The following is a 12054-nucleotide window of genomic DNA, read 5'->3' on the forward strand; positions in this document are numbered from 1 at the left end:
CCATACGTTTAAAGCACATTTGCAGCACATTCTGGCAAATAATAATAATAATAATAATAATAATAATAATAGAATCTTGGGAGCTGAAGGTTGTTAAGGGGGATAGATGGGAATGGGAATGACACTATTTTAAATCAGTTCTCATTTAAAGCTGTTCCCCTTGACCCAGAAACAATGGCAAACATAGCCCAGTTGGTTGGGCACAAGACTCTTAATCCCAGGGTTGTGGGTTCCAGTTGAGCAAAAGATTATGATTCCTCTCGAGTTCCGTGGGGTTTATTTCTCACGATAAGTATTGCATCTTCCAGTGATTCAGGAGGCTAATGTTAAATTGCTGTGGATCAGTTTTGGTTTCTGGGTCTCTGGGTTAGGAAGGTCCTAATTACACCCATTGGCCTATTCAGACCAATAGTGTCTTATCTAATTGGCTCTTCAGTGTCTTGGGTAAATTCTTTGCCAGCTCAGTTTGCTGAGATTGCCAGTGAATGTTGTACCTCCCCAAACCCTTTGTCAAAATATGCCAAAGCTCACCGCTTTCATAACCTGAAAATGTGGCTGCAAATTTGGTGGTCTTATGACAGGCCTGGATGTTGCTCACAGAATTCCACCTACAGATAATCTGACCTTGCATTTGGGAAAGAAAGAGCAAGTTTCTAGTTCTTATGGTTGCACAGCTAAAATTTGACAGTGCATGGGGGAAATTTGCTGAAAAGCAGCTCAGAGCTTTAACAGTTTCTGCAAAAAATTGCAAGGGATAGGGAGCAGAGCTACAGTGCACAGCTCATCTATATGGTTAGTGCACCCGGGATAAGTTTTGCAGAAATAGTTATTGTGGCATGACAGTCTTTTTTTTACAAATGCTTCATTTGTTTGCTGCATGCATGTCGCAGAATTTGGATGGGGTCGGTTGCAGAATGCCATTGTTATTATTAGCACAGTCCTGAGTCTTGGAGTTCCACTGGTGTCTGGATTCAGAAATTGCATCTAGCAGCCTTAGATGTTTTTATGAATAAACTCCAATTAAGTAACACTGTTTCTTTCCTCTCCCTTTTTCTTCCCTCCTTCTCCACCAATTTCTAACATGCCCTTCCAGACTCTTCTGCAGGTGAGTACCAGCCTACGTGTTCCCTGATTGTTTGTACACTTGTGAAACTTGCTCTGGATCACTGCCCCTTGGCCTTTTGTTCTATCCTGCTCACACTGTTAACATTGGCAGGGGAGGGATTGGATTATGACTGTGCAGGGAAACATGAATGCGGCTGTTTCCATCTGGTGTGGCACTCAGCCAAGGATTAATTTTCCTTAGAACTGTTGGGTTGGTTGACAAGGGTGTCTCTGAACATGTGCAGAGCATTCTCCCCAAGTCACTTGTTGCTGCGTCCAAGTTCCCAGACACTGTCTCATTAGCAGGAAGAGTGCTCCTGTGTCCAGCAGTCTTTTGTGGGTCCAGATGGTTTTGATAAGAGGTGCAATTAGACTCTGAGCTTTGTGGTCTTTTCGAAGGGGGATCTATCCTTAGATAGTCATGTGTATTATTATTGTTTAAGTTACTTCAAAATGTGGTTGGGCATTGCTTCTGCATTTGAGGACTCTCCTCCTTCTGCACAGTGGGCTCTGGGCTTCTGTCTGAAAGTTAGCGCCACTAGGTTTTAACCTCGGAACCTAGACCAACTTCATTCTATGTAAAGACAGGAGAGCAATTCAGTTAATTTACACTTCCTGAAAGGATACACAAACCAAAATGCAGCTGTCCTTTAAAATCTACACTTTTCCCACCTTTTTTTTTACAACGCAGTTCTCCAAACATACAAAAAAAATGGGCTGGATGCAACATTTGCCCTATTCATAGTGGACCCGTTGAAATTAATGGACACATGCGACTAACTTACGTTTTACAACTATGTTTTACTCAGAGCACACCCATTGAAGTGAATGGACCTTAGTCAGGTCCGCTGATTACAGTGGGTCCACTCTGAGTAGGACTAACATTGGATGTGGATGCAACACAATGTGTGCAAACATGTTTCTATAACTGCACAAACATGCGTATAACTGGTGAAAAATAACATAAAATGCAAGTTGCATTAGGCAGAATTGCTTGCAAAAATGTGTAGATTCAGGAAAATTGTGTAAAGAAATGTTTGTCCTACTCAGAGTAGACCCATAGAAGTTAACAGGCATTATTATTATTATTATCTGTTATTGATGCAATTCATTTATTTATTGCCTTCTAAAGCACCATCTCTAAGTGATTGATCCATAGACGTGACTAAAAGTGGCATATCATTTAAAGAGTCAGACTAGAACCTGGGAGACCAGAGTTCAAATCCCCCACTTGGCTGTGAAGCTCACTGGATGTGACCTTGAGCCAGTCAGAATCTTTCAGCCTTACCTACCTCACAGGGTTGTTGTGGGAATTCAATGAGGGAAAAGGTGGGGTATACAGTGGTACCTCAGCTTACATACGCTTCAGGTTACATACACTTCAGGTTACAGACTCTGCTAACCCAGAAATAGTGCTTCAGGTTAAGAACTTTGCTTCAGGATAAGAACAGAAATCGGCCTCCGGCAGCGCGGCAGCAGCGGGAGGCCCCATTAGCTAAAGTGGTGCTTCAGGTTAAGAATGAATTAAGTACTTAACCCAAGGTACCACTGTAAATGCAAATAAATGAACAAATAGAAAACTTGGGTCCATTGATTTCAGCGGGTCTACTTTAAGCAGAATGGTAGCTAGATATAACCCAGCTAAACTAAAATGCTGGTGGATTTTCAGGAGGGCTTTCATAGAAAAATCACCTATGGAGTACGGAAATGTGGGGAGCTGCACTTAAAACTGGACAACCGAGAAATTGAAAGACACTGAAATGGACAGATCTTGTCTTCTGCCCTTGTAGCTGTTATCTTGGTCAGGACATCCCCCTCCTGCGTCTCTGCGTGTAACCATGTTTACAAGTGCCAAAAGGGGCACTTAGGCCCAAATCCCGGATCACAGAGAAAGCCGGCCGCAGATGGCACGGGATTCATTGACAAATCCACTGTCATCCACTTACTCCAGTGAACTGGTGTTCCTGAGCAAGCAGGTGGCAGTGGGGGGGGGGGAGGTACAGAGCCCAGGGCATTCATGGTTTGACAGCAATGCCTCCTGAAGGGAACATGGTGTGCTGTGAGAGTTAAGAGCGGGACAGAATTTGAAATCCACTGGGCCCAGGGAATTGATGCATCGTGCAGATGCTACCAGGTTGGCCTAATTAATCTGATGGAGCGGGGGAGGAAGCAGGAGGGACGGGCACCGTGGCATAGTGAAGAGCGTGGTGCCCACCTTGCTGACACCTTGCCCTTTGCGATCTGACCAGCTGGTGCAGTGTGGGCACAGTGGAAGGAATGTGATACCGGTTCTGCCACTGCATCCACACCGTGCCACCCTCTCTGTTGCTACCTCTTGGTTAGGGACAGTGACCTCTGCATCGGAAAACCACCCCTCTGACCACTACTTCTGACCACCCTCCTCTGGCAATCGGCAATCTGCACAGAATTTTGCTTGATGGTTGCCATTAATTTGATTTTAATTTGATTTAATTAATTTTATAATGAATGTTTTTAGAATGTCGGACTATTTTGATTGTTGTTAGCCGCCCTGAGCCCAGCTTCGGCTGGGGAGGGCGGGATATAAATAAAATTTATTATTATTATTATTACCGTATTTTTCGCTCTATAGGACGCACTTTTTCCCCTTCAAAAATGAAGGGGAAATGTGTGTGCGTCCTATGGAGCGAAGATGCCATAGCCCTGCGACCCTCTCCCGGCTGGAGAGGTTACGCGGGGCTATGGCAGGAGCCTCTATAGCCGCGTGTCACCTCTCCAGCCGGGAGAGCGCGCGCAGGGCTAAAGCAGCCCCCCGCGACCCTCTCCAGCCGGGAGAGCGCGCGTGGGGCTAAAGAAGCCATAGCCCCGCGACCCTCTCCCAGCTGGAGAAGTGACGCGTGACTATGGCAGCAGCCTCTCTGCGCCTTTCCGCTGCTCCCTGACCTCTTTGGGGATGGTGGTGGGCTTCCCCCCGCCAGCCCCAAAGAGCAGGTCGAAAGGAACCTGAAGCCTGGAGAGCGAGAGGGGTCGGTGCGCACCGACCCCTCTCGCTCTCCAGGCTTCCAAGGTAGCCGCCTGAACGCACCTTAAACGCACCTTGTTTTAGAGCGGGAAAACAAGAGGGGGGAAATTCTCCCACTCTCTGTGCAGCGCCTCCTGCCGCTTCACTGAAGGGGCGCTGGGCAGAGAGGCGGAAGAATTTTTTTCCCTTGTTCTCCCCCCTCTAAAACAAGGTGCGTCCTATTGTCCGGTGCGTCCTATGGTGCGAAAAATACGGTACTTCAGCTTTAGGTGTGGCAGCTCTCACTTTAAGGCTCAACGTGTTGAATTCCTGCCAGACCCATTGAAGGAGTGAGAGGCCTGATTTTCCCAAATGGAACTCCAAACCAAAACCTTGGCTGCAATCCTATATCCCCTTATCCTGGGAGTTTGCCCATAAAACGCACAGAGACCGCGGGTATAAGGCAGTATACAAATTCAACAACAGCAGCAATAAAAATAACAATTCTAAATAAGGTGTGGCAACCTGTGACCCTCCAGATGTTGCTAAGCTAAAACTACAGCTGCCATGCTAGCTGGGGCTGGTGGGAGTTGTAGTTCAGCAACACCCAGAGGGCAAACACCTGATCTGAGCAAACATGCCTACCATTGTATCATAAGTTAAATAGACAGTGAACTTTTGATGGGAGTTGCTCCCAAATCTTCACAAATCTGCAATAAACAGGACATCTGGGAGAGGCCTTTTCATTGTGCAACTAGAGTTTGACAGTATCCCTATCAGCAAAATAGCGATGGTTTTCTAGGAGCCTAGTTATTCTTTCCCTTTTGGCGGGGGGCTGTCCCAACACCCCCCTTGCTCCGTCCTTCCCTTCCTTTTCTCGGGGGGGAAGTCCCTTTTGTACGTATTCCCTGGACAGCCATCATTCCCAGATGCTTTTGTCCTCTCGCTAACCGCTGTCTTCCAGATTGCGTGCTGCAGCTCCTTTGCACCTCGGAGGAGGAGTTACCCTTTTTGGCTGATTTACGCCCTGTAGGAAAAACAAGCCCCGCTTAAACAGAAGCCAAACCAACTTGAGCCTCCCTCTTGCAAAAAGAATAAAATCCTTGCGTGAGAGCGAGCAAAGGCTGGCGGGGGCAGGCGCTTGGATTTTATGGCCTTCGGCTAACTTTCCTGACAGCTGGGGGACGCTGAGGGCGGGGAGAGGGGGAAAAGGGCTAAAAGCAGATTATTCACCAAAATTCAATGGCTGCTAGCCAGAGTGCTCCTGAATGCCAGTTGCTGGCAATCACGTGTGTGTGTGTGGGGGGGGATGGCTGTTGCGCTCAATGAGGCATCTGGTTGGCCACTGTAAGAACAGGATGCTGGGCAAGATGAGCCAGCATGGTCCCAGCAGGCCCTTCTTATGCTCTCCTTAGCCATTCTCTCATTTTTAAGAAGGGGGGAGGCAAATCAATGGAGGATAAGGCCGTAAGGGACATGGGTGGCGCTGTGGGTTAAACCACAGAGCCTATGACTTGCCGATCAGAAGGTCGGAGGTTCGAATCCCCGCGACAGGGTGAGCTCGGTCCCTGCTCCTGCCAACCTAGCAGTTTGAAAGCACGTCAAAGTGCAAGTAGATAAATAGGTACCGCTCCAGCGGAAAGGTAAACGGCGTTTCCATGCGCTGCTCTGGCTCGCCAGTAATGGCTTAGTCATGATGGCCACATGACCCGGAAGCTGTACGCCGGCTCCCTCGGCCAATAAAGCGAGATGAGCGCCACAACCCCAGAGTCATTTGCGACTGAACCTAATGGTCAGGGGTCCCTTTACCTTTACCTTTAAGGCTGTAAGCAGGCACCAGCCACAGCGGCTATTGTTACAAAAGTTGTGTGCCACCCCCACTCCCTGCAAGATTCCTGTGGGATCCAGGAGATCACCCGGGGTCTCTGTCCCTTTGGAGAATTGAGACACAGTGGAAAAATATCGTAGCTTTACCCAATATGGTTTATTCACCTATTTACACCTTTAGTCTGCATGGAAGGTGTCCAGATCTTGCAGCATGGTCATTTCAAGAGGGGCTTATCCCTTACGGCATCTCTCCCAGCCAGACTTCAGCCAGCCTGCCCAAGATGGATCCCAGTGTTCCTTCCTCCTCCTTCTTCCCAGACCACCTTGCTAAAAACAACAACTAGAAACCTCTCTTTTCCTGACACCTGACACCCAATTACCCTGGCAACCTCCAAACCCCCAGTCTCTGTTCATACCTGAAGGCAAGGGGGGAGGACAGCATTGCCAATGGCTCTCAGTGGCCTGTGTTGTTTCTTAACGGCCGTTTTGCATTGGCTAGCTCAGGAATACCTATGCAGCTTGCATTTCTCCCAAATACAGTGGTACCTTGGTTTACGAACTTAATCCGTTCCGGAAGTCCATTCTTAAACCAAAGCGTTCTCAAACCAAGGTGTGCTTTCCCATAGCAGCGGGGGCCTCAAATTACAAATGGAACACACTCAACAGGAAGCCAAACATGTTCTGCTTCCAAGGCAAAGTTCACAAACCTAAACACCTACTTCTGGGTTTGCAGCATTCTTAATCCAAGTTGTTCATAAATTAAGCTGTTCTTAAACCAAGGTACCACTGTAATCAAAATCCTACCATTTATTCATTTCTAATTTCGGTCCCTCCCAAAAAATCTGTAACAATTTGCTCTACCTCCACTGTCGGAGGCAATATGTAGGGAGGGTGCTGTCTCCTATCTCCTGTCTCTTCCACTGTGAGAGCAGGATGTTGGTCTAGAGTGGGGTCTGCGGCCTGATCCTGCTGGGCTCTATTTATGTTCCTATAAGCACAGAGGGAGGGACGCAGGTGGCGCTGTGGGTAAAACCTCAGCGCCTAGGACTTGCCGATCGCATGGTCAGCGGTTCGAATCCCTGCGGCGGGGTGCGCTCCCGCCGTTCGGTCCCAGCGCCTGCCAACCTAGCAGTTCGAAAGCACCCCCAGGTGCAAGTAGATAAATAGGGACCGCTTACCAGCGGGAAGGTAAACGGCGTTCCGTGTGCTGCGCTGGCTCGCCAGATGCAGCTTGTCACGCTGGCCACGTGACCCGGAAGTGTCTGCGGACAGCGCTGGCTCCCGGCCTGTAGAGTGAGATGAGCGCACAACCCTAGAGTCTGGCAAGACTGGCCCGTACGGGCAGGGGTACCTTTACCTTTACCTTTACCTAAGCACAGAGGGATGCGGTTGGCGCTGTGGGCTAAACCTCAGAGCTTAGGACTTGCCGATCAGAAGGTCGGCAGATCGAATCCCCGCAACGGGGTGAGCTCCTGTTGCTCGGTCCCTGCTCCTGCCAACCTAGCAGTTCGAAAGCATGTCAAGTGCAAGTAGATAAATAGGTACCGCTCTGGCGGGAAGGTAAATGGCGTTTCCGTGCGCTGCTCTGGTTCACCAGAAGCGGCTTAGTCATGCTGGCCACATGACCCGGAAGCTCTACACTGGCTCCCTTGGCCAATAAAGCGAGATGAGCGCCGCAACCCCAGAGTCGGTCGCGACTGGACCTAATGGTCAGGGGTCCCTTTACCTTTACCCTTTAATCACAGGAAAGTGGGGGAGGCTTGTGGCTGCTGGAAGGCTGACTGGAATAGAATGTGTGCCTCAGGTTGGATGGCTTCTCCATCCCTGCTGCAGAGCATGGGTAGGCAACCTGCAGCCCTCCGGATTTTGCTGGAGTAGAACCCCCATTATCTGGTGCTTGCTCCGAGGTTGCCAACCCCGTGTGGCAGAGCGTGGGAATTCGGACCTTTTCTTCTTTCTCCCGTCAGGCGTCTTGTGGTCATCCTGGCATCTAGAATTCCAAAATAGACTGCCTCTGAACCTGGAGGTTCTTCTTAGCTACTTCAGTTAATGTGGACATTTGGCCCGATCTGGCAAAGCTGCTGTTACGGTCTTATAAAGGATTAAGTGTATCCATGACGGATCATAGGGCGGGAGGCTAAACAATTTGTTGGCAGAAGGAGAGAGGGCAGGGAATGCTGACGCCGGAAAACTGGTATCAAATGCCTATTTTTTATTTAGTTATAATATTAGGTTTCTTACCTGCCTGTTGCCATAAGAACTTGCAGTGGTGACAGCAATTAAATATGAAATTATAAAAGGAAACGGGAAGGCCCACAGGTGATGGGAAAATATATATTTGCGTAATAAAACTCCAGTGTTTACTGGAAGGGGTTCTGTTATCCGTCCACCGTCCGTCCCCCCTATGCCATTTGATGGGTGGCGCATTCCGCTACAGGGGCCTGGTCCTCTTCCAGGACTTCTGGGATGGCTGGAGAGCTGCCTGGCTTGTGAATGCGTGGGAACAAGGAGGGAGTATCTGTGCGCCGGGGCAGCGCCCGTCAGGTTGATTTAGGAGGGAGGCTTTGAAAATAAATAACTTAACCGGGCTGGCCATATGGCGCATTGCTTTATCGTCCCCCTCCGACAGGGTGCAGGCAGAGCTTTGGGTTGGCCAAGGAGGGGGTCCCCATCTCCGCAGGTGGCAGCCCACCAATGCGTTTGCTGTGGGTGGACGGGGGCTGGTGGAGAACAGGGTGGGACAGGAGGGAAGGCAATATTGGTAGGAAGTGGCTTTCCGTAGAAGCTCAGTGAGTGCCTCCAGAGCGGGGTCAAAGGCCACACGGTGGAGTTTCCCCCCTCCCTGTCAAACTCCACTGCATCTTCTCTGCACCCCCCTCCATCTCCAGGCGACAGCTGTATGATAATTAGCCCTTGTGCTAAGCTGATCGGCTGTGAAAGGGAAGCCACTATCCTTAGGGTGGGTGGGAGGGAGGGAGGGAGGGAAGAGGAGGAGGGATGGAGCAGGTGGTCCACAGGCTGGAGACAGAGAACCCTGCGGTCCGGGCCCTAGCAGAGCAAAACGGGAGTGGGAGGGGTTAAAAAAGCAGTGTGTGTGTGTGTGTGTGTGTGTGTGTGTGTGTGTGTGTGTGTGTTGGTAGTGAGGGGGGCAGAGCATCTCCTATCTCGAGGTGTGCCGTACAACACTGCCACTCCGGAGAGTGTCCCGAAAAGAGATCCGTGCGCACAGCTGAAACGACGGGGTCATGAAGATTTTCGGCAGACTTGAGTACCTTCTGGTAAGGGACTGTTTTTCCGGAACTCCAGAGATGCAGCCGGTCTTCGGGATGCAATTGCACGCCGTCTTCCCTTCCCTTTGTCGCAAGAGTTAGGGTGCCGGAGGGCTGTAAAAGGAGGAGGGGAGGGGGTCAGCTGCACCTTCAGCTTTTAGGGCCCTTCCGTAGCTCGGCTTAATGGGGATGGCGAACCCCTGAGCCGCCTCTAATCCCCCCTCGTCCACGCCGCCTTCTCCTCTCAACTGCTGCTGCCGCCCCACACTTTCTTCTCCCTAAATCTGGAGGCTCCCTGTGCAACTGATGTAGCTCTCCTATTCGGATTTTCAGAGCATAGGGAAAGTGGACTTAGAGAGCGTGGGACAGCAGCAATGGAAAGAGAACGAGGGAGAATTAAAGGGGCTCACGATCCGCATTAACCTGGGTATTGGGGGGCCCTTAGTTATGTAAGAAAACCAAGTTGGGTGTTTGTAGTTCTGCAGCTTTGTATAGAATCTACATAGTCTGAGTTCAGGATCCACCCTTTTAAATCTTTCATTGTCCAGAAATGACAGATCTGGATGTTGCTGCAGTTGACTCTCTCTTTGTGTGTGTTTTTGTAACTTGATGCTATAATATTCCTTTGGGGCTTTGGAAGTGGATGTGGCAAATGCGCAGTATTCGGATGCGAAACATAGGGAGCCGTGTTATACTAGGTTAGACTATTCATCCAGTATTGCCTGCTCTGACTGGCAGTGGCTCTCCGGGGCTCTGCAGCAAAGAAAAGCCTTCCCCATCGCCTGTTAATTTAATTTGATCAATTTATATCCCACCTCTCCACCAAGGAGCTCAAAGTGGTGTATATCCTTCTCCTTCTCCCCATTTCATTCTCACAACAACACTGTGAGGTAGGTTAGGATGAGAGTGAGAAAGTAGTTGAGTGGGGATTTGAACCCTGGTCTCCCAGGTCCTAGTCCAGCGCTCTAACCATTGTGTCACACTGACTGAGATCCTTTAACAGGATGTGCTGAGGAATGAACTTGCCTTTTCCATCACCTGCTGTCTTTTAGCTGGAGAGGTTGGGGACCGAGCCTGACACTCTCAGCATGCAGAGCACATGCTGTGCTGATGAATTATGGCCTGTCCTTTAAAGCAGATCCACACCATATATGTAAAGAACATCCAACACACAGGGATGACATAACCCATTTTGCTTCTGCTAAAGCGCACGACTACCTCCAAAGAAACCCGGGGACTTTCATTTGTTAAAGGTGCTTGGAAATTGTAGCTCCACAAGGGAAAATACAGTTCCTATTGTTCGGGGGTTTTTTTTGGGGGGGGGGGGAGGTCACATGCTTTCAATGTGCATTGGACGGGTTTGAAATGTGTGGTGTGGATCTGCTCTTAAAGGTCCTTGCCATTGACACTTGGAAAGATTCCAGGCTTGCGAACCCAACATACATATTCTGTATTGGGGCAGTGGCTAATACAGGCACAAAATCGGGTGTGCCAAATCAGTGTGTAAGCTTTTTGAATTCCCCAGAATTCTTTGTCAGGCTAGACAGCAAACACTATGTGTGTTGTGTGTTTCATGTGTGTGTGAGAGAGGGGGGGCAGGGACTTTGCATTTGGTCACAGTCTTCAGCTGGAACATGGAAAGAAATAGCAGGCCTTCTTCACCAGTGTGGTGTAGTAGTGAAGAAGAAGAGTTTGGATTTGATATCCCGCTTTATCACTACCCTAAGGAGTCTCAAAGCGGCTAACAATCTTCTTTTCCCTTCCTCCCCCACAACAAACACTCTGTGAGGTGAGCGAGGCTGAGAGACTTCAAAGAAGTGTGACTAGCCCAAGGTCACCCAGCAGCTGCATGTGGAGCAGCGGGGAATCAAACCCAGTTCATCAGATTACGAGTCCACTGCTCTTAACCACTACACCACACTAGTGAGAGCCCTAGGACCTGGTAGACAAGGGACCAAATCCCAGCTCAGCCATGAAGCTCACCAGTTGACTTTGGGTCTCTTAGCCTACCTCGCAAGGTTGTTGTGAATTTAAAATGGAGAGGAAAGAGAGAGCTGTGTATCACACCCTTTTGCTCCTTGGAGGAAGAAAAAGTGGGATGTGAATGGAATGAAGAGAAGCAAAACAAAACAAAACAAAGGAGGATCCGTTAGATGCTATGCTGATTTCAGGTTTCACCTTGTCCTGCTAGGAAGAAGCTTACAAGGGTGACCCGCCCCCCAACATACTTCAAAATCTTTTTCAAAATCCAGCCTTTACCCAGGTCTGTCTCCACCCTTAGGCAAAACTCACTGGTCCCTTGACAGATGGGGAAGCAGGAGGGAAGGGAAATGGAACCGTTTGTAGATTAACAAACCTGGAGATTAAATTTCGGGTGGGTGTCCCCATCTGCTTCCCCCTCTTGCATCAGGTTTTTTTGACTGTAAGCTCCTTCAGACAGAGATCTGTCTTTTGATCATTGCACACTGAAGAAGAAGAAGAGTTTGGTGAAGGAGAAGGTATTGGGTCTATGAAAGACCTCAGAGAGTGTAAGTTTCTAAGCAGGACCAAACCAGTATTCTGATTTGGCATAAGGTGGCTTTGCGTGCTGTGAGTTGGTGGGAGAGATTCTTAAGAATCCTTAATTTTTGCAAGATTTTGTTTCTTTCTTTAATTGGATGAGTAGCATTTCCTACAAAATGTCTCTGGCTGCAGCCTTGGGGGGGATGCAGGGAGGTGGGCTCTCTCCCACGACGACAAACGTGTGATTGGTTGGAGTTTTTTAAAAACAAAAACAGGTTCTGTCTGTTTTCCGATCACACGTTTACACCAAACACATTCTCGCTGATGTGGGCGTTGATTTTTGTGCTGCAAAGGTGATGCAAATGGGGGGGG

General features: G+C 49.0%; 1 protein-coding gene across 1 annotated transcript in view; it reads left to right on the forward strand.

Annotated features, from left to right (window-relative positions):
- The window catches only part of ACAP3 (ArfGAP with coiled-coil, ankyrin repeat and PH domains 3), a 148370-nt gene that overhangs the window by 92157 nt on the left and 44159 nt on the right, over nucleotides 1–12054 (forward strand). Inside the window, exon 10 of the mRNA XM_028740832.2 lies at nucleotides 1094–1105. Coding sequence (XP_028596665.1) covers nucleotides 1094–1105 — 12 coding nt within the window. The remainder of the gene's footprint in view (nucleotides 1–1093; nucleotides 1106–12054) is intronic.

This window comes from Podarcis muralis, chromosome 7, assembly GCF_964188315.1.
Source record: "Podarcis muralis chromosome 7, rPodMur119.hap1.1, whole genome shotgun sequence".
Taxonomy (NCBI): Eukaryota; Metazoa; Chordata; class Lepidosauria; order Squamata; family Lacertidae; genus Podarcis; species Podarcis muralis.